This window comes from Cariama cristata, unplaced genomic scaffold (assembly GCF_000690535.1).
Source record: "Cariama cristata isolate BGI_N322 unplaced genomic scaffold, ASM69053v1 scaffold12025, whole genome shotgun sequence".
Classification (NCBI taxonomy): Eukaryota; Metazoa; Chordata; class Aves; order Cariamiformes; family Cariamidae; genus Cariama; species Cariama cristata.
Window position 1 is genome coordinate 5,885 of NW_009619264.1, and position 22,522 is coordinate 28,406.

General features: G+C 41.3%; 1 protein-coding gene across 1 annotated transcript in view; it reads left to right on the forward strand.

Moving 5' to 3' along the window:
- Positions 1-3,145: 3,145 nt before the first annotated feature.
- Positions 3,146-22,522, forward strand: part of MAP4K5 (mitogen-activated protein kinase kinase kinase kinase 5) — a gene marked incomplete at its 3' end in the record, with an annotated part of 27,439 nt that continues 8,062 nt past the window's right edge. Inside the window, exons 1-20 of the mRNA XM_009701180.1 lie at positions 3,146-3,231; positions 4,388-4,452; positions 5,637-5,692; positions 6,902-6,949; positions 7,044-7,086; positions 9,070-9,142; positions 10,081-10,212; positions 10,742-10,804; positions 12,144-12,225; positions 12,880-12,996; positions 13,412-13,490; positions 14,516-14,574; positions 15,617-15,681; positions 18,508-18,552; positions 19,271-19,313; positions 19,790-20,000; positions 20,543-20,640; positions 20,742-20,783; positions 21,494-21,578; positions 21,670-21,749. Coding sequence (XP_009699482.1) covers positions 3,176-3,231; positions 4,388-4,452; positions 5,637-5,692; positions 6,902-6,949; positions 7,044-7,086; positions 9,070-9,142; positions 10,081-10,212; positions 10,742-10,804; positions 12,144-12,225; positions 12,880-12,996; positions 13,412-13,490; positions 14,516-14,574; positions 15,617-15,681; positions 18,508-18,552; positions 19,271-19,313; positions 19,790-20,000; positions 20,543-20,640; positions 20,742-20,783; positions 21,494-21,578; positions 21,670-21,749 — 1,542 coding nt within the window. The remainder of the gene's footprint in view (positions 3,232-4,387; positions 4,453-5,636; positions 5,693-6,901; positions 6,950-7,043; positions 7,087-9,069; positions 9,143-10,080; positions 10,213-10,741; positions 10,805-12,143; positions 12,226-12,879; positions 12,997-13,411; positions 13,491-14,515; positions 14,575-15,616; positions 15,682-18,507; positions 18,553-19,270; positions 19,314-19,789; positions 20,001-20,542; positions 20,641-20,741; positions 20,784-21,493; positions 21,579-21,669; positions 21,750-22,522) is intronic.

The following is a 22,522-nucleotide window of genomic DNA, read 5'->3' on the forward strand; positions in this document are numbered from 1 at the left end:
TCAGCTCCCTGTCTGTATTCAGCCTGCACTGCCCTTTCCTCTTCCAAATGGTTGGTTTTTTCCTTTTTCTGTAGGTAATCCATTTCTTGCATAGTTTCTTCATTTATTAATTGCAAATCAAGAGGTCATCTTTTCTGTCTCGCTCTACTACAGGCCAGATCAGCCTAAGTCACCCCTGATGGGTGCTTTTTCAGTGTTTTCTTCACTTTTTTTCACTGGTGGGAAATTGCACAGCTTCCCATCCCTTCAAGTTCAGTGCCACAACGTTACTCCGGTAGGAAAAGCTTTTCATCTGTGCAGGGAATGTAGGTTAAGGCAATTTAAGCCCATTGCTAATTGTCCTATCATAAAATTGGAGAACGGATTATCCCTTCTCTCCTCTTCCCTGATATCTTTTATGTGCATGAAGGTTGTTATCTTTTTTACTGTCAATCTTTTTCTAGCCCAAATCACCATATTTCTTTCAATTTTTCCCCATTAGTCACGGTTCCTAGAACTGACGTTGCTGTTGCTCCGCAGTAGGCAGCCCAGTCGATGTGCTCTCAACGGGCAATTCTGGCCGCTGCCCCCAAGTTTTTGCTGTTACAGCGATACTTCTTGATCGTGATTTTCACAAGTGACGATATTCAGCTGTTCTGAAATGCCGCTTCTGACGTATCAGAGATTCTTTGATTTGAAGATGGCAGTTTTAAGAAGAGGGCAAGGGGATTTGGCGTTTGATACTCTGAACTCATCGGCAGCTCATAGCGTTAGAGGAAGAGAGTACCTTCGGTGGGGTGGGGTGGGAAGCTTTTGCCTTCAAACTTGCTTAGATTTGACTTTCTTGAAAAACTTCTGTAGTTTTAAAATGCTGCGGTTAGTTATCTGTGAGCATTCAACAATTTCCCTTAGGAAGTTTGTCAGAGAAATGGGAGGAATGAATCCACCTGATTGAAACTCAAAAATCCTTTATTCGTGGTAATCGTTTGTAGGCAGGATGCATGAATTCAAGCAAAGTTGTGGCTGAAAGGTAACCTATAAAGCAAGCACAGTGTGAAATCTGTGCTAAGTTTATGGGAATTGTGTTGCCTTTTCTTTTTTTCATTATTTAAAAAAATACTACTTATGTTTAAAGAAAAGACTCTTGACATTTGAAACTCTTCTACTAATGTTTTCCTGCCCTGGTGAAGGGTTTCTCTGTACAATTCAACTTCAAGAAGCCCTTGAGGATTTGCTGAAATCAGTCGGGGATGTATTCATACAAGTGTGTCCCATTCTGCCTTTGGATTTCGTAGTTACTTTCTTAAGTAAAAGTCTGGTAATCATTGAGACAGAAAGGCTGCGATCATTTGGAAATCACTATACCAAATTGGCACTTCTTTTACTATATCTGTAACCACCTACTGTGTACTGGCACACGTAGCCGGGGTTTCCAAAGGGGTCGTAAAAGCTGTGGGGCCGTACATCAGTGGTGGCGGCTGTGGGTCCTGCGGGCACCAGTGACACCATTGCTCAGGGAAGTTGCTTCAAAGCACAGCAAATAAAACCATCTATTTTTAAAGAGGTTATTAGAAATACTAGCTATGCTGTTACTTGTTCAATAAACACGTGAAGAATCCAAAGAGAATTTACAGCAGTGCTTCAGACCTCTTGGACTTGTCAAACTCATATAAATTAAGGGGAGCAGTACATGTTTTCTGGGTTGCACATTGCTGACTTTGATAGTAGGAGATAACTTTTACTAGTGAAACTTTAAACAAAAATAAACATACAAAGCAATTTTTTCCTGGAGGGAACATGATAGCTACCATACTGTCTGGAGCAGCATTTTATCTAAAACCTTTATCGAAATTCTAGTCTTTCATGTCTTGCAAGCTGTTATGGAAGTTTTGTTCATGCCAAAGGAAGAATAAAGGTAGTAATGTGTGTGTATATATATATATATGCATGATCACAAAGCAGGCACACGTCTAGGATGGCCTAATGGACGGATTTTTGCAATGTTGCTCTTCAGAGGGAGGCTGTCAGGCTGTGCCGGTGTTATTTGGTATGTCACTGGTGTTGTTTGGTATGTCGCCGGTGTTATTTGGTGTGTTGCTGGTGTTCAGGTGGATCCTCCGGAGCCAGCTGATCCGTGCCCCCGTAGGAGCCCCGGCGCCGGGCTGGCTCCAAGCCTGCCCTCAGCTTTGGGGAGGCAGAGCCGTGGTGTTAGAGCTCTAGATTCTAGGGAGAGCATCGTCTGTTTGGAAATTCTCTCAATGGGATTTAATAAAAGCATACCAGTGTTTTTCCTAGCTCTCAGATATTTTAGTTTGCTTCGTTGCATCTGTAAAATTATTTTTTTAAATCTATGTCAGCTTTTACCTTTTTTTAATTAAAGTGGCAGAAACATGCCAGGCTATTGCTCTGGTCATAATATATTTTTCAGTAGAATTTTTTCTTTTTTTGCAAAAGATATTTAGGATGTGGCATTGTGCTTATGTAGCTGTCCTCATCCAGAAATGCACTCACGACAAGGCAGCCCGTGTTGAGGACTCTGTGCTTCTCTTCTGAGGCAGCAGTGGCTGAGTGGGTGTGCAGGCCATATGCTCTATCGGAGTCGTTTTGAAATGAAATACTTTTAATAAAGAGCCTATGGTATGTGATCTCTTCTGGTTTCAGGCAGGGGACTCTGGAATTAGCTTGCAGCGATGCTTCCTTCTGTTGCTGGGCCCCTTGTGCTGTGAGGACCGTGTCCCGGTGAAGCTGGATCAGCTCCAGCCGGGGCTGTCTGATGGCTACGCAAGGGACTGCTCCCCAGTTTTCTCCTGTGCTCCCGTCCCTCCGTGGGATCCCTTTCCTTCTTTTTCAGAGAGCTCTTGGTGCGTGCTGAGCTGCCTTAACTGATGGATCGTGTTCAGGCCACCAGGCCAGACCTTCTCTGTTGGTCTGCAAGAAATATTTGGGTCTCGTGCAAAGGATGTAATAAAGAATGCAAACCGCAGAGGATGACGTATATAGATAACCATCGCTGAGCAGGCTGGCGTGTTAGAAAACCCTCGAGGAGGGCTTAGCCATTATCCAGGTCCATGGCTTGGTTTCATGAGTTACGTGCATACCTTCAGATCTCTTTGAATGTTCACTTGTGTGTGAAGTAACCGTGGCTTCCTCCTGTTTTTCAGGAGATGACTTTTCATTGATACAGCAAGAAATATATATGGTTAAAGAATGCAAACATTGCAACATAGTCGCCTATTTTGGGAGCTATCTCAGGTAAACCCCTCTTTCTATACCTTCCTTTCTGCTGGTTCTTTCCTAAAACAATGCTCAGTCTGGTTTAGTGCTTATATCCTCTCTCAATATTCTTCTCTAGGTCGAATTCCCTTCAGTTCCCGTTGACTTTAAAGAGAGAGAGAAAAAAAAGTGACTAATACTTTGTTTTCTCTGCTGGCCAAAAGGCTGGAATATTTTTATCACTAGGAACAGAAAGAAACTTTTCCCCTAGAGATGCTTGCAACATATCCAATCCTACTCACTTTGAGGCAGATATTAAATGTTTATCAGTTCTAATATAAAACTAGCTCATTATTTATCTAGAGCAAAACTGCTTTTAGATATTTTATTAATGGTAGTCCTGTTTGCTGTGGAAGTATAGCCAGTGAGTTGTAAGAGCAAAACACTAAATCTGAGCTGCTGGTAATAACATTTTTCATAGTTCTGGTGTAACAGATGCGACGTACTGAGAGGCAGAAACAAGGTGATGCCAGCTGGCTGCATCTTCAAGTGCACACGTTAAATGTTACGCAGAAAGTTGGGGAATATTTTCCATTTTTGTGGAACTCTGCCATTTATCAGTTGGCTCTGTGGGAGTATGTATCACCACTTTGCCTGCTTGGGCTTTTTCTGCAGGGCTTCGTCTTTAGATTTCTTGGAGGGCTGCATTTTTTAATAATCTGTACAGCCCAAATGGACTTCAGCTGGAACAAAATGGCTGAATGTCTAAATCTTTCTAAATCTTTTGGAGGCTGTGAAGAGTTTTTTAGATATAATTAGGTAATTTCAATTTAAGATTGAAGCTATGAGGTTAGTGTATTATCTAATGTAATCTTGCTGATAGCAGATAAACCTCAGGTGTTTCTTCTATGTGTTCTTTATCGCAGTTAGGAGGTCAAAGTTAAAGCAACACCTTTTAGGTCTGATAACATGTAAAGACTTCTCAGTGACTTTGGCGTAAAATTTCCATTTTGATAGGAGAGAATTTATATTGAAATTATTAATAACGTGTAAACCATGTAACTGCTAGTCACGTATCGGAATGTGTATTTTTAACAAAGACCAATAGAAAATACTTCAAATAATCGTTATTAACCCTGTTCTGTATACAGATCAATCAGCTTCTGATGCCTGTGTTTTAACTTTCTTTTGATAGCCGTGAGAAGCTGTGGATATGCATGGAATACTGCGGTGGAGGATCCCTCCAAGACATTTACCATGGTACTTTGAAACTTACTTTAACATTTGTACCTTTTGGAAGCTTTCTGCAAAGAAGAAAAATAAATAATAAGCAAACTAATGGGGAATGGTTGGTACTGGCCAGGCACTGCATGTATTTTTTTCTTAGGATATGAACAGTGTTTTTTAGCTACAATCAACAGATTTTGTTGAGAGCACTTCTCAAATATGGTGACCATCATTTTGCGCTAACACCCTGTCGTTCTAGGGTGGAACACGCTTTATTTTTTTTTCCGTCATCGCACTGTTTGTGTTTTTCTTCACAATGCTTAGAGGACTGACCCAAAGAGCTCGAGTTATTCCAATGGAGAGCTCTTCAGTAGCTGCAGCTGGTATACGCTGGGAGCTCACCTGCACCTTGGTTTCTCTCGGCCCGTGTCTCTGAATGCCGTATGCAGAAGCAGGTTGTCCCCTTTCTGAAGGGGTGGGGGAAAGACCTGTAAAAAAAGTTCACAACAGGAATCACGCTAATTGGATATGGAGACTGTGCATGGTGTGAGGAAGCAGTTTTTACCGGGGAATCTCAAAATTTGATCTTTAAAGGGTAAAAATTAGTCTTATTCCTGCTCCTATGCAGCACCATATCACTCTTCTATTATTCTTTTCCCCTCTGAGGTTTCATCTAGAGTTGTTGCTTCTGTAGAAGGATTTATTGGAGTTGTTGGAAAAGCATTCTGGGGACTTGCTCTGCCTTTAAATGATAACATTGAGTTTTCAAATACCAGAGCTCTTTCTGCTTTATTTTTCAGCCAGTTAGTACAAATAGCTTTAAAACAATTCTAAGTCCCATAGGCCCCTAGTACAGAAGATTGTCATTTCTGATGTTAAAAAATTAGCGGAAGTCACTTTTATTGTTTTTTACATTCCCCAGAATAGAGGATATTACATTACTACGAAGGCACTTGTAAAATGATAATTAGATTTCTGTGAAAACAGGTTTTCTTCTCACTGTGGGTATTGTCTTCTGTTATTGTGCTGGGTTTTTTTACAGAAAGCCTTTCTGTAAAACAAGCAAACAAAACCCTCTTTTCAGCTCAATGTAAAATACAGTTCATGTAAAATCGGTCTTTAACTTTTGCATGGAGGTACCGCTTTTTGGCTGTTTCACAATGTTATTTATGTGTTGTATATTGTAGACTTACATGCTTTTTAATCTTTGTTTTCAGTTACAGGACCTCTGTCAGAGTTACAAATCGCATATGTATGCAGAGAAACTTTACAGGTACTGTACTTCTATAGGTAAAGTGTTTGCTCCAGGTATAGAAAGCAGATACAGAATATGATCTCAGAAAGCGCTGTAGCACCATCACTTTTCTAAGCACTGGGAATCTAGCTGAAACCAATTAACCAGGGTTAATCTGTTAATTTCCATATTGTGAATGAAAATTAGCAAGAAACTTCGGTAACGTAGCACAAACATTTGCTTAAAATCATTGTCAGAGCAGTGCTGCTCCTGTGCTGTACTTTGCAAAGGAGTTTACACAAGAGTCAATATCTCTGAGGATCCCAGTGCAGGACCAAAATACTGAACCTCAATCCTGCTCCTGTTTCTTCCGTGAGCCTGCTGGTTTTGGGGAAACAGTGGAAGACAGAGCTGCACAGGTTGTGACCACGGTGTTGTCTGAGCTATTTTCCTCTATTGATCTAACGCAGTGATTCAGGGCAGCAGTTCTTTAGGACAAGTTTTTGAATCTCATTGCAGAAAACAGCTAATACCTAGTAAGCAAGGGTAAGTAATTGAGTATTTTAAACTGCCTGCTTGATGCATGGCAGTAAATTCTAATAATTTGTAGAGAAAAAATACTGCAACCTGATGACTAAGGTGCTTTCATTTTGTGCCTGCAGATAACTGTAGAAATACAAGATAAGATGATGCAGGCAGCTTGTTTCTTAAAGGAACTTTTCTTTCTCTGCTTTGTGTATCCGTGAATAATTACGTGAGAGAATGACGGGGATGCACACCTTTCCCTGAAGCAGTGGCTGACCTGATCGCTGCCAGAGACAGGAGTGTAGACCCATCAACTAATCTGCTTGGCAGTTGTGTTCCTGATCTCTTCATACTGCAGGAACTCGTATTGCTGGAAGGGCAGCTTAAAGGCTAAACACCTGCTTGTTAAAACCTTCAGGACTTCAAAAATATAGTTAATTTTAGTAAAGGGAAAAGGTGATGAATCTTGAGGTTTGTTTTGAAAGTACACATATGTCTATGTAAAATGTCACACCGTGACTGCTTTAAACGAATCTTCATATCTATTGGCTGGAGCTGCGAGAGATGAAAAACAGAATCCAGCGTACCTGTCATCTGCAAATCTCAAATTTCTCCTGATTTCAAATAAAATACATTGAGTAATTAAAATTTATTAGATGAGACTGGCTTTGTAGCATGTTAAAAAAGCGGCAAAATGACGTGTTGTGTCTCTTTTATTTCCAGGGTCTTGCTTATTTGCATATGAAGGGCAAAATGCATAGAGATATAAAGGTAACTTGGAACTTTGAGAAACTTATCTTAAACTTTCTAGTGCAGAAAAATATTCCTGATAAAGATTTTTAACTTTCTATTTATTACGTTTTAGGGTGCAAATATTCTTCTAACAGACCATGGAGATGTCAAATTAGGTAAGTTGCCTGAATTTAATAGTGAGACAGAAAGCAAATGGGAACATATTAATTTGATCAATCAAAAGCTACAGTACAAGCTGGGATACTTTGATTTAGCAAGTTGCCTCCCAAGAAGAAAATTCAGCTTTTGTAAGGCTTTGTTTTGTGTTGAACAGCACATGCACAGCAAAGATTGAGCTTGCTACAAGCGATAAAGCATAATACAGCAGATCTCCTGTATTGTTGCAGTCAATTTTATTAGATGCTGTTCTCAGTGGCATGAACCTTTTGGTGTTGCACTGTAGGACGTTCTTCTTTGAGGCAATGGTTGATGATAGAAAGTGCCTATTTGTGGGCTTGTGTATGTATGAGAGAGAAGTTTTGCATTCTATCAAGAAGTCATAGATAATTTCTTTTTTCAACCACCAAGCCTTGAAGCCTCTCAGGTTTCCCTGGAATTTGCCAGGTTGGGGTTACCTGGATATCAATGTGTTTATTCCTAGCCAGAATGGCAGTTCTTCCTCAGAGCCTCCAAGGATCCACTGCGTGAAACAGCATCTCCTGAGCCTGGCAGCCTGTGGAAAAGTGAGGTCTGATCCTGGCTGTGCCTCTAGGCCAGTGTATGATGTTGGGCATTTCCATGCAGGTGGAGAAGAGGAAACTCTCCTCCTTTGCAAGCGCTCTGAGGTCTACAGATGAAAACTGAGAAGAGATCTGTATTCCTGGCTTCCTTCAGTGACGCTTTGCATTTAGCGCAGCACAAACAGCCTGAATCTTTTGTTACCTGAGCGCGTTGCCTTCAGAACCCCTATCTGCTTGTCTGATGCCTCACTTCACAGAAGTCTACATGTAGTTAGGAAGTAGAATCATAGAATCGTTATGGTTGGGAGAGACCTCAAAGATCATCAAGTCCAACCGTATACCCGATGCCACCATGCCCGCTAAACCCACTAAACCATGTCTCGAAGCGCCACATCTAAACGTTTTTTGAACACCTCCAGGGATGGTGACTCCACCACCTCCCTGGGGAGCCCGTTCCAATGCCTAACGACTCTTACAGTGAAGAAGTTCTTCCTAATATCCAACCTGAACCTCTCCTGGTGCAACTTGAGACCATTTCCTCTTGTCCTAAAGCCGTCTGCTCTCCCTACTTCTGCAGGAGATAGGGAGCAGACATCCTGGGAGAAGGAGTGAGATCCTCATCATCTTACTGCGTCCGGTGTTGGAATCAGGGTGGCTGTGCATTAGCTGCATCGCTGCTCTTCAGAAAAGCTGTGTGGTTCAACATGTTTACTCCCCTGTGGTGAACCAGGAATGCTGTGCTAGGAAAGTACAGCTTTTTAAAGAAGGGGAAAAAAAATAAATAGTAAAACCTTGAAACTGATAAGAGATTCCACTAACTGCATTAAACTGGAGTTACACGCTGATGCCTTCCTTTTGCCTGCTAAGCTAGTTAGATTTGCCCACAGTTATCCTCCAGCTATCATACCACAAATGCAATAAAAATAAAAAGGACTTAAATGATTTTTGGCTCTGCAAGATCACCTGATTATCTGCAGCTCTGAGAGCAAGGGATTATTGTCCTCTAGACAGAGTCTCCAGAAATGAGAACAGATGCTCCCCCCTCCTCGCCCCGAGTTCCTCCATAAGTAACACAGAAATAGTACCGTTTCCAAAGCATGATGCTATTTTTCCTCTTGAATATTAAATCAAATATCCACTAAATTTTGTGAGGTTGCTTGGTTGCTGTATTGTGAGATGGAAAAATAGCTAGGAGAGGAACAGGATCATGAGTGAGTTGTATGTAGAAACTAAACTTTTCTGTTTGAAGTCATGTCAGTGAAGACATTAGCTGATCTCATTAATCTTTAACTGTTGAAGCTTAATGAATTTTTAATTTCCATGAGAAACGTGATTGTTCTTTCATAGTATGATACTTCCTAGAGTAGAATTGGGGTCTTAAAATGAGATTTTGAAGTCTATGGTAATTTTATTTTCCAGCTGATTTTGGTGTAGCAGCAAAAATAACAGCCACCATTGCGAAGAGGAAATCATTTATTGGTACCCCTTACTGGTAATAAACTACTTTGATTACTATGATTGTATGCAAAGCTAAGTCTGTATTTATGCCACGAATTCTGAAAGACACACGTTGAAGTATACACGCATATTTTAAAATACGTATAGTGATTGCGTAAATTCCCTTTCATCCAAGTAAAATGCCCAAAGGGTAAAAGTCTGGGAAGCACTGATTGTAGCTGATCTGTTGCTGTAACACAAGGTACCTGATAGTTGAGGCAGGATTGCTGTTTCTCACAAATTTATTAATGCAGAACATTCTCCCCTTTTTCTGGATACCTAATGGTCATTTAGTTTCTCAGTAATTTCTTACACTTTCAGTGAATAAACTAAACAATGTCTTTTTGATTTCTGTGCAGAAAGAATTATGAAGAAAGACGGATTTTAAACTGTCTTTCAGTCATCCATACTGATTAATGTCTGTACAAGACAACATTTAGTATGCAAATATATCATTGTAAATCTTGAGCTGGATTATATATGCAAATTTAACTGCTGTTGGTTTCTGGCATTACTGTGATGCAGTTGAGATGCCTAGGGCGGTATTCTTGGTACAGAGTGAACACATACATACAGCTTAATCCAGACAATGGCTTTTAATTGTTTGCTGCCCTCTTTATCCTGTTGGAGGAGGAGGACTGAGGGCAGGAAGATTATCTGGTCATTAAAGCATTTCACCAGGAATCATGAGACTGGTTCTATTCCTAACGCTGCTGCCCAGCCCACGACCTCGGGCAAAGCACGTCACCTCCCTGTGCTTCTCCGCTCCCCTAATGCTGGGTGAGGGGAGGGGGACGTCAGGCTTTTCCCCAACTTACGCTCTTTGTGGGGATTTCTGCTCTAGGGTTATGTGACGTGCTCTGTGCCTCCTGCGTGCGGGCACTGTTCAGAAGCGGCTGGTGCTCTCAATGAACGATGCCTTTGCTTTTAAAGGATGGCCCCAGAAGTTGCAGCGGTGGAAAAGAATGGTGGATATAACCAGCTCTGCGATATCTGGGCGGTTGGCATAACAGCGATTGAACTTGCAGAGCTTCAACCACCCATGTTCGATCTTCACCCGATGAGGTCTGCTGGCTGGGAGCTTGCTTATCTCCAGGACCCTCTTCAGTCCCAGCAGGGACTGTTATGATACAGTTTAACCTCTGTAGCTCAGACCAAGAAACTCATGCTAGAATTCCTTCATCAAACATCTACTTTCAGCGTGAGCTGTGTCTGTTTTTAAGAGATCAGCCTGAAGCTAAAGACTTAAATTTAGAATTGAAATGATAACCAAAATTTTAAATTTTTTTTAAAAAGCTTTGTAGTGTCATCAATAGTCTGATTAAGAATAGGTACAGATTTACTATCTAGTGATAGTAAATCACTAGAGAAGCTGTAACCTTATGCTTAACAGGATTATGCATGGCGATAAAAAGATCTTATTTAAAGATAAGAAAATCAACAGCTTTACTGTGCCTGTCCTCTAGTACAGTATAGACTGTAATCCAGTTTCACCAGTATGATTCTTACTGTAAAGTATTAAAGTGTTTAGATATTGGAATGAAATTAATTATTTTTTTACCATATAATAACATTATTTTTCCTTTATCTTTAGGGCTTTGTTTTTAATGTCAAAAAGTAATTTTCAACCGCCAAAGCTAAAGGAAAAAGCAAAATGGTAGGTTAAACTCTTTCCTTTGTGCAATATTTTGTAGATAGTGTTATAAAAACTATTTGTCATTATTGAAGAAGGAAGGCAGTGAAAAATAGTTTGTGCTAGTTTTAAACTCGGGAACCTGAGAGGTGATTTCACTTACAGGAAGTTTCACTGAGAAACAACTAGTTGGTTTTTGTAGGTGTGTGAAAGCAAACGGGAGGGTTAAGGTCCAGCAGCAGACCTTCTCTGACATGACAGAAAACCAGCAGTGTGGGACAGGGCAGCCCTACCTTTGTAAATTGATCCCTGCCAGCGATCCAGAGGGAAATGAAGTCTCCCTTCTTCGATCCTCTGTGTATGTTCTAGGAAGAAAAATTATTTTTATCCTTTCCCCTTAATTCTTATTGTAGGGTATTTACCAGGGTCAATGGGACGGGTAATCATTTAATCCTTTCCTGATTTCTTTAACCTGTGATACCTTCCTAGTGCCTGCAGGATTTTGTACCACACTTACCAACATTTTATTTATGAGACTCAAAGCAATTCTAGTATGCAGGATTTTTCCCTCTTAATGCTCCCGTACAATCTTTTTACCCTGAGGTGTTCAGGTGGACAGATATGTGCTAGAGGAAGGGAGAAAACACTTCTGAGTGCGTGTTTCCTGTATCGAAACCGCGCGGCGTAACCCCAGCCAAGGCACTTTACTTCTCCAGTGCCGCCCTCTCGGGTGCTAAGACCAGAAGTGGAAATGTGTTTTGTAACTTGATTTGAAAGCAAGCAGATGTGGGCTCATATTGTCCCCCGAGAGGCATACTAACAGAAATGCAATTGCGAGGAAAGTGCTTGAAAAGTGTAGGACCAGTCGTAACATCAAGTCAGAATTTGGATCTAAAAAGAGGTGGCATGACACAGTCACCTAAGCTGTTCTGAAAATAGCAACAAAGCATTTTAAAGAGTAAGTTGAGTCTCTGTGTAGAACTTCATGTTTTATTTTCTTACCTGTAGGTAAGAACAGTGAAATTTGTAGGCTTGCCTAGATTTTGAGGGTTTAATGGGTACATAATTCACATTTTTTATTTCTGATACCTAATTCTCTAACAATTGAAACTGGAAAAATTTGAAATAGTACCGTATGTGTTTGGCTTATTTTCTGTACCAAAACATTTTCCATGCAAGTTCCATGAATCAAATGGGCTTTTTCCTATTTTCTTAACTTGAAAATGTAATTATTCAAACCTCAGATGAGGTACCTGGACAACATTCTAATTCAGCACACCCTTCTGTAATCTGTGTAGTAACTGTGTTAAAATCAAATATATCTTCTTGAAAAATTAATCATAAAACCTCATTTTTCTTTAAGGTCATCAACATTCCATAATTTTGTCAAAATAGCACTTACAAAAAATCCAAAGAAGAGACCAACAGCAGACAGACTCCTTTCTGTAAGTGACTTGGAACGTTTAGTGGCATCAGTAAGAGATCTCTTGCTTCAAAGTGAGCAACAGATCAATAGGAAACAAAACTGGAACCATTTTCTTTCTCTGATCTTACAACACGGGTGGTGAAATCTGAAGGAAAAAGACATTGGTCAATGGTAGGAAGTGGCAAGATTTTATTCAGTATCAAGATTTTTATACAATTTTTGGTAGGAGCAATTACAGAAATTTGCTTCATGTTCTGTCTTCAGCCTTGTCCTCTCTGCAAGTGGGTGTCTCAGCCTCTTGGATACAGTTGCGTACACGTTGACCCTTCCCAACACCCAAATAAACAGATTTATTTAGCAGTTGTTCATGTATCTATTTCTGCCTTCCTGAACTCAACTGAACTACTGATGTAAAAAATGGCGTTAAGTTGTAATTGTTTGTTTGACTCGAGAGTTTAATTTCCAATTTACAAGTGGCCAAAAGTGTGGTGCTTCCATGCTTATGGAGGCATTAGAAAGTCTAGCCATTAAAGAAATACTCAAGCCCCCAGAAAGCAGGCAAAATTCAGTAACATTCTATATTGGATGTTTAGTAATGAAAGTTACGTATCAGTTGTATATTATAACATGTTCTCAGTTGCATATTATAACATGTTCTTTTCTGTGGTTCTAGCATGGCTTTGTAGGGCAGCCTGGTCTTTCAAGATCTTTAGCAGTTGAGCTGTTGGACAAAGTCAATAATCCTGACAACCATACACACTACAGTGAAGTTGATGATGATGATTTTGAGGTGAGAACATCTTTTATTTTCTGTCTTTAGGTAAAACTACGGTTTAAATACCTTGCTTTGCTTTGAGAATGTGAGATTGCAGCTTGACAGGGGCACTGCCCCAACATTTTGAGAGCTCCGCTAAATGTGAGATTGCAGCTTGATATGAGCACTGCCCCAACATTTTGAGAGCTCCGCTTTTAGCGTTCCAGTGCGGGAGAAGCCAGGAAATGCCACCACAACGCTTGCCACGCTTGTACTGTGGGTGTACAAAAGGGTCCTGTGCACAGGCTGTGCAAGGCTGGGGCAAAGACGGTGCACGTTACAGTGTGTGACTGGAACAGCTATTCTTTCTCCTTGTTGGTTTGATTGTTGATTGAGATCCAACAGAAAGCCACACGAGTTTTCTCAGCTTTTCCATTTATAACCCTTGCAGCCTCACTCCGTTATCCGCCATACAATTCGTTCTACGAACAGGAACATTAGGGCAGAAAGAACGGCATCGGAGATAAACTGTAAGTTCCTGATGTGCTTTGCCCATTTTGTGGTGTTGGTTTGCTTCTACCGATGGAGGACGTTGGTGTAGTTCTTTGGTTGCGTACTCTGGAAAGTCACTTCTGCTGTTCGCACATTTGAGAAACAACACCAGAAGAAACAGCACATACACATGAATCTTCAAGAATATTTTTCCAAAACCAGAATTAAAAGTTGCGTATTTTTCTGCTGTTTCATTCCATCTCATTGCTGCATCGTAATGTTTATGTGGAAACCTTGCATGACCAGCATAGCCTTTGAGCTCTGTGATTTCTGTCAGACCATGCAGCCTTATTTGAAACAGCAAATCCACTAATAACTTGCAAACATCAAAAAATTAGAGCGAGTTGATAATTAGGAGAGCATCTTTTCACATACAGAAAAACCGTAGCATTTTGTGTTTGTCTGCATATTGTTTCAAGTTCGTAAGTCAAACCTTTTCTTCACCCTGATGGAGCGCTTGCGCTTGCAATAGCTGTTGTGACCGGAGTGCGTGTTAACATAATGCGTTTTCTTTTAATATAACTTTTTCTTTTCTTCTAAAAAACAATATTAATACACTACTCAGTTGGATCTAAGTTGAAATTTTGAGGGTAGAAACGGTCTTTCTCCAGGTTTGGACAAATGTGTTTTGTAGTGTATATGCTGTCCACTTCTCTGCAGCACGTACATCACACTTTTAGGAAGCTTGCTGTTAAAAAACCTTTTTCCTCTCTTTCACATGCATTGAAGGTAACATGTAGTTACATCCTTATGTTTTAGTGTACTTCCATGTGATGACTTGGTATTTACTTTTGGTCTGTTTCTTTCTTGTGGTTTTCGTAGTTACAAATTTAAGCATTTAGACAATAATGATATACAAATGATGGTCATATCTTGTAGGCAAATTAAGTGTTGTGTACATAATATTTAGATATGTTACAAAATGCATTTCACTGTAGTAAGCGTTGAAAGAGCACTAGTATAATGTTGTGTGTATTAAATTTAAAAATGTGATGTTTTCTAGTTGATAAGCTGCAGTTTGAGCCCCCTCTACGGAAAGAAACAGAAGCTCGGGATGAAATGGTAAGGGCAAGTTTGGTTTTTCCTTCATTTATTAAAATCATAGTGTCTTCAATGTTTTGTGGTTCAACTCATAAGTAATATGTCTCTGAAGTACAAAGTCATGAGAAGACCACTCTTGGTCCCCAGACAATTGCCACATTTTAAAGAAAATGGATCGCTCTCCATGCTTTGTGCAGGAGAGGCATGCTCAGATGAAAAAAGCCAACATATGCCAATTAATTTGGTAGTGTGAAGAGGCTACCATTCTGCATTTGAGTCCCTGATCTTCCCATCATCAGGGTTTATTTGGTGCTTGTTTCTTGGAAGACTGCCAGCTTGCATGCAGCCAGTTTTGCCCCCTGTGAGCTGCTGCCGTTTGTTCCAGCCCTCAGCAGTTTACTGCAGATCAGCTAATTAACGTTCTTTGGGCTTAGTACCTGCCTGTGTACACAAGGGCTCCATTTTTTAATAAGTGTTGTCAATAGCAACAACTGCCGTTTATTTGGAGACATTAGTGCTCAGCACTCCAGAAAAATCCCATTCCTGTTTTTTGCAGCTGTACTCCAGTTCACCAGGTAGGTTCTAGGTCATCTTTTCTTGAATGTGACTGGTTACATCTGTACGTGTTGTTACCGGTGGGGTCCCCTCAGTGCCACATCTAGTGAGAGGAGCGCTCCCAGCCTCTGCTGATGGCATCTCATACGACTTTGGAGGTGGCTGCAGTACGTTCTCTTGCTGGAAGAGTGTGTTGGAAGTGCCCTGAGTGGAAGATCCTTACTGAATTTTCACCATAGATTTTTGCTTTCATGTTACTTATCACCACTTGATATTGGCATTATACCATTTCCAGGTGCTGCTTTTAAGTCTGAGTCTAGGAAGAAGAAGAGCTTTTCAATAGTTGCTTTATAATTAGATTGTAAAACATTATTTCATTTTGGAATTTTATTTTCCTGCTTATGGGTCATTCTGCAGGGCTTGGGAATCTCCCAGGCCTCTTCATGTGCTGTGGATAAGGTGCTCCGGTTTGATGGGGGTCAAAAAATGAAAATTTCTCCATCTTCAGGTTGTGGCAGCTGGCACTGACTTTGCTTCGCATTGGAATCCTTTTGTTGATGGTGGAAGCAGCAAGTAAGTACAGAGTTTAAAAATATCTTTTATTTCTGTGACTTAATATGAAAGTGCACTCTGAAAGAAAAATTGAACTATGGTGGAAAAATCAAACCTAATAACCCCTAATCCTCTTTAATATTCATAAAGTTAAAGGAGGTTTTACCCAGTATGCAGTCCTCCTTCTGCAGTTGGTTGGTCATCTCTTGGGGAATGACTTTATTCTCTTTTAACCATGAACACTGGTTTGTTTAAAATTTGTTGTAGCTCCCCAGTAGATGGAAAGTGAAGTGTAAATGTATGGCCAGCACACTGAAATAATACAACCAAAGTCAATTTTCTGAAGCAAAGCTGGTAACCTTGCAAGGGCTGAGTTCAGGATCCTGCGTTGGCCTTGCGCTTCTCTTCTGAGCCGCGGCTGTGGTTGTGACATCCTGTGACAAAGGGTGTTCGCAGCCCTGAAGTCGGGTCCTTGCAAGAAAGGGAAGGAGAAACCAGTTTGAAGGTTTAGTTTTACCAGGTGCAGTATGACCGCTTGTGCTGTGGGTGTCTGAGCAGTGTAATCTATAATACAGTCGTGTATTAATATAGATCATCAATGTATATAATCATGTGTATCAATCATATATATATATCATGTATTATCTCTATCCTCAATATATATAATCGTATAATACAGTCATGTACAGTGGTTTGGGTTGAAATGTTTTCGGCAAAGATATACTATAACTTATTTCCCCTGGGATAAAGCAGGCCTGAAGTAGGGGAGGACAATTCTGTCCAAGTTAGGACTGAATTTATTAGGTATGTGGCTTCCTTTTGGTGCAAAATACTGGATTCTGCCTGTAAAGGCAGTTTTTGCATTTGCAAGGGAGAATATGGAAGTTCAGGAATACTGACTGATGCACATATGTAGAAAAAAGGTATTTTGGTTGAAATAATTGCTCAGCTAAAAGAGCCTGTTTCCCATCTTTATTTGGAACCGAGTAGCAGACAGTGAATTTCTTTGGCTTTTTGGCAGATAAAGTCTTGCGTAAGCTGTCAGCTGACATTACAGCCCCCTGGAAAGCTGGCCGTGTCACGGAGCTTGCCAGTGTTTGGGTCTTTTTAAGTTCAACCTGTTTTTCCGTTCTCACTCTCATTGTAGTAAAAGTTTGGGGTGGCTCTCTAGGCCCTGTCTTTCCCTGTCCAGTAATGACACCGACTGCTTTCCTTCCTCTCTGGGTTGGTTTGGGTGACCCTGATGAGCTGCAGATTGAAAGCCTGTCTTGGGAGTCCTGGCTTTTCTGCCGACAGCTGGAATCTGCCGGGTCGAGGAGCAGGGAGGGAGGGAGGGAAGCTCCTCCGGACAAAGTGACTTATTGATTGGATTCTGTTTCTGTAGCGTTATTAAGATTGTCTATACCAGGCTGTATTAAAAGCAGAATGAATGTAGCCGTAGCAAACATTGCTAGGGCTATAAATCGGTAAATAGATACAGATTTAGTATTGAAAGGAGGGCAGGCATAAAGTTTCTGGATGGTGCATCCCTGCTGCTTACTTGGAAACCACTTCCAGTTTGAAAAGATAAACAGGAAACACATAGCTCCTCGGTCCCGGCAGTGCTGAGCAATGCCAGGGCTGTACGGAGAGGATGTGTGCTGGGGTCCTTGCTTTTCGTGCCCTTTGGCTTTCATGGGAGTGAATGGGGATTAGTATCTTCCACTCGGGAATTACTTGACTGGGAAGGGGAATACTAGAATGCGTACCTAATGATTGACCTTGTTTTGTGTTTTTTCTCATCCTTGTTGTAGCATTTTAAAATTACTTTCTTGTAAGTTTTCTGTATTATGGAGGTGGGTTTGGTTGATGGTTGGACTTTCTCTCTTTTACGTTTTTTAATAGTTCCTGTTGGTAACTGTCTGCTGCTTTCCCTTCAGAAGTAACTTGCAGGGAAATTTTACATTAATCCAAATTTGGCTGGGTTAGTTTTTGTAGAATATACCTTTGTTTTCCTGTTCGTTACCCCTGTGGTCATTCCTCAGTGGGTGATGTGGCAGGGTGTGGGAGTCGGGGGGGTACGGGGGTCTCTGCTCTGCACGCAGAGGCTCGGACTGCACCAGGCTGCGGCAGAAGCCTGTCCCTGGTTGAACCCCGACACGACCAGCTTTGGAGCTGCCTCTCCACCTCACGGTTCCTAAATGCAGAAGCCTGAACTTCACAACATCACAGCAGCGTGCTCAGGAATGCTTTTTATTGGGTTTAGATTTATGGCTTAGATTTTTTTAGATTTAATGCAGTTTATTATTTTTTTTTTAAGACACAGCTTGAACATTGCCATTTTGCAACATTTTATCAGTTTTTGTTTGATTCAGGATTATATTTTCAGTGCTGCTTTGATCCTCTAGTCACCGTTTCCTTTTTGACCCTGGGGTAGCTTTGAAACAAAAATTCCCACTGTGATGGGAAACAGTCCATGTCTTTGGTGTATAACACTAAAGGAGGAAACGTCCCTTTTCTCCATTTGTCTCCCAGTAACTTCCTCTGATCTCATCTGGGTTTTTTTCTTTTATATTATACCGTTGTTAGGCATTTCAACAATATTTAAAATACCAGGGAGGGAAATGAAAGATGAGTTGATGGTATCTGGTATGGAAAAGAGCTTCGATGATTACTGGGGGGTGAGGGGAAGGAAAGGAAAGCGCTGTGCTAAATGAAAAAGGGCGTAATGCAGCGAATGAGAGAAACGCTTTGTTTTGAAAAGGGCTGGGAGATGCTTGTTGCGGAACTAAAAGACGTCACTAATCGGTTTAGTTGCACGTGTCGACCTTAGAGCAGAGCTTTTAATTTTATAAACGTTTTACCTAGGGGACTGCTTACAAAATTTGGCGATGGGAGTGAAGATGTTGAAGAGTGAGTGGACCTCCTTCACGTACAGTTGTGTTTACTCCGTGCGGCTCTCGCTAAAGCAGGCAGCGTTCTGGCAAAACCTCTTCCCTTAAAATGCTGCAGGCAGCTTTGCCACTCAGAAATAAGTGAGGGCTGGGTGCCCTCAAAGGTCTAACGCACGCTTGACTGTTTATCTGATTGTCAGGAGAATGTCCGCAAAGCAATGCTTTCTTCCCTTGCTCTCCTTCCTGAGGTTGTCTTAGAGTGCATATGGAAGCGCCTAATACTTCGAAGCAGATTTTGTGTTGATTAATCCATCAATCATGAGCCAGGCCTGGTAGTCATAGGACGTGCAGATAGTCCTGCAGAGCTCTGGTGGGGTATGTGCAGCTCCTCTGATGCCCAAATGTTTGTCTGATTCAGAGCAAAAGCTGCAAACTGCACCAAACTAGTCCCTGAACGCGTATTTATTTGCGAATTTCAAATACCCGTCACCACAGAAGCTCTGTAACATTGGCATTTATGAAAGAACATGAGTTTATCAAAACCCAACACTTCTAACAAGATTAACGTGCTTTTTCCCCACTCTTGGACTTCTAGTTTAACCCTGTTCATGCAAAGCAAAGCTGTGATCCGTCTTTTCTATGCATCTGGCTCGTCTCATTTACTGTCTGTGTTCTCAAGTCATTCTGTTTATTGTTGTTGGTTTAACTAAGACGACTACTGCACCTTTTCATTGTAGATCAACGCTAAAGCGAGCAGGGCCGCCTCCACTACCTCCTAAGGTAAGAGATGGTGGGGTTTTAAGAGTTTTAGGTGGCAAACCCCGCTTGCGCAGCCCCTGCAGTGCTTCTGACCGATGCTCTCAGTAGGTTATAAATTCTGTTAAATATCATTTGCGAGCAGACTTTGTGCAGCTTCCTATTTTATGCTGACTTGCAGTCTGTACGATCTCTACTTCTGGGCACTCCTGGCTTTGTACGCTGCTGCCCTAGACAAAGTGACTTGTAGGTATTTTCCCTGTGAAGAGAGCATGCTGCGTGGGATGTCCTCTTGCTCAGCATTCTGCCTGCTGCTGTGATTTTTCCATCAGAGAAAGGCATACCTCTGAGATTATTCTGCTGTCAAATGTCTTTTTTCAAAGGCTGATCTTTTTTTTTTTTTTAATGTGGAAGCAGCCTGACTTGAATTAAACTTGTCTGAAGTTTATGCTTCCAACTGCCATTTCCCAGGTAACCTTCACCTCTTTGGTTTGTTGCAGCCGAGAATAAACAGTTATCCTGAGGAAAACCTCCCGGATGATGAGAAATGTCAGACAATAAAACACTTCCCAGACTCGCAGAACAGAGCCCCACCAGCTCACAGGAGACAAAGTATCCCTGTTTGTGGGCCTCAGGCTGATTCTTCCTCCGTTGGGATGACCAGCAGCATCAGTAGCCCTGGATTGCTCACAGCTAGATACAGCGACTTAGGTAAATGCATTACGTTTCCGAAAGGTGACTTGCATCCCGTAAAAGGAAATCGGTTCTAGAATCAGCTATTTTGAGGAGATAATTTTTTTAATACAAGCTGATCACAAGGTGCAGCTTTCCTTTTTTACATGGGTGCTGGTTCTTATCAGAGCCATGCCCCATGGTGGAAATGTTCTTCCCAAACCAAAGATGCTCAGCCAGTCAATACCATTACTGTGTTGCCTGCAGGAATAGCAGAAAAACAGCAAATGTGCCGGGAGGGTCTCATCTGCGAGGACCTTGCCACAGGTTTATTCTCAGTTGTGTTTGGCCCAGGGACTGTTTGGATAATGAAAAACCTCTATTACTGTGCAGCTTAGCACGCAGAAGAGTGGCCAGCTGTCCTTGGAAGGGTTCAGCTACCTGAGATGTGCATATGGAAGTTTGAGAGCTCGCTTCTCCCCTCCTGCTCGACGCGAGGGAGAAAAGAGAATAGGACAACAAAATATTTTGTATTTCACTGTGTCGAGTGAGCCCCAAAATGTGTCTGGGCTTCCTTTCAGGAAATGGGGAACGCATGCTGAAACTCATTGAAGAAAATGCAGAAGGGTCTGGACAAATCCCTCAACTGCCACGTAAAAAGGAGAAAAGAGATTATCCTGTAAGTATTGTGACACTCAGTCTGATTTCACTGTCATGTTAGCTAGCTAGTTTTATATCGGTGTGTGGGAGGTATTTTATGATCTTTCTTTCTTCCCACAGAAGCCAGCAATCAATGGTTTACCACCAACACCGAAGGTGCTGGTAAGAAATCTCATTTGCAGTAGGAGTTATTCGAAGCCTGCCGTCATGGCATCTCTAGTGTCAGAAGGTTTATGCTAGAGTAAGCCACCAGCTCACCTGGGGTGATTTTCTGCCTCTCCTAGCCAGTTACTTTTCGTGTACTGAATCCACGATACTTGTTTCCTTTGTTTAAAAACTTCTGTGCTGGTTTTGGCTGGGATAGAGTTAATTTTTTTCATGCTAGCTAGTATGGGGCTATGTTTTGGATTTGTGCTTTCACCGTTCAGGCTGGATGTGAAGGGTTGGAGACTTCACTGGCTCTGTGAGTTGTGATCTCCAGTGGCAGTCCCTGCTTAGTAAAGAGAACAAGAGAGAGGTGGTAGTGATGCGAGAGGGTGTTATTACTTCAACATTTCTGCTTGGTTTCCCTTCATATGCCATTTATATAAGCACTCGATATTGTTCTTACCCAGTAGGTACTTAAAATTGTTCATGTCGTTTTGATCCCTCTGTGTTTCTTAATGTGTATGAAGTCTACGAAAAGGTTTGAAAGGCTGCATTGTAGCTTTTGTGGAAGATAAAGATGTTTTGCGTGAAAGTGTATTGGAGTAAGGTTGTGTGTGAAGAAAGAGAGCAGCGGTGTGTACAGATGTGTACTAAGTGTCCAGGTGCCAGAAGATAAACACTTTATACTGCAAACTTGTTTCAGGTTTCAGTTTTGTGTCTTTCAGATGGGAGCTTGTTTTTCCAAAGTGTTTGATGGTTGTCCTTTGAAGATTAATTGTGCAACATCGTGGATACATCCAGATACTAAAGGTAAAGCTATTTTAGGTTTGTATTTTAAACCTTCCTGTTGCCAAAGTGCTTGTGAGCTTGTGAAATAATCAAGTTTCTCTTAAATTTTTAGATCAGTACATTATCTTTGGCACGGAAGAAGGTATCTATACTTTGAATTTGAATGAACTTCACGAAGCAACAATGGAACAGGTGATTTTTGGTGTATTGAACACACAGAATAGTTTTGGGGATATTATGAAGCAAGAAGGTTTGGTATTAGAGGGGATAGATGGGATACCAGGCTTTGTGACATAAACTGATTCACGTCACAGCCAGCAACAGAAGTCTGAAATTAATAGTTCCCCTCCCTACCTGAATTTTTTGTGGCTGCTTATGTAACACTGCTTTTAAAGGAGTTCTCTGCTAAAACATCTTTCTGCTCCTTGGAGGCAACCGATTACCTGCCCTTTCTCTCTCCATTTGACCTCCACTAGATGGCATATTGCTTCTCCACAGGGTGCTACCAAAGCCCTCAACCAATTAATTTAGCTGGCATTGTTATCACCAATAAATAGGCATTTGCTTCTGTTTTCTTGGGCTCTCTAACCCTTTCCAAAGGCACTTCATGCAATCATGGTATTGTTACATTTGCTTTTTTAGAGTCGGGAGTAGCAGAGTATTCTCAGAAGGGAAGTGTTGGCAGATGCTGATCATGAGGTTTATACCTGTCGGTTTCTAAAGCGGTTCACAAAGGCACTTCAGGCATGTAAAGAGCATTAAATTCGGTCAAGACCTGGTACAGGTCAGAAAGCAGAGGTGGCCGGGTGGGTGAATCTGTGAGTAATAGTGAGAGGAAGATGATTTCACGGAAAGGGCACTGCACAGAGATCTGTGCTTAAGAGGAGAAAGTCCTCTGTTTCAGGGAGCATCACGCTAGAGCACAAAACTCAAGAGAGGCAAAAGAAAAGGGGAAGTGGTTCAGC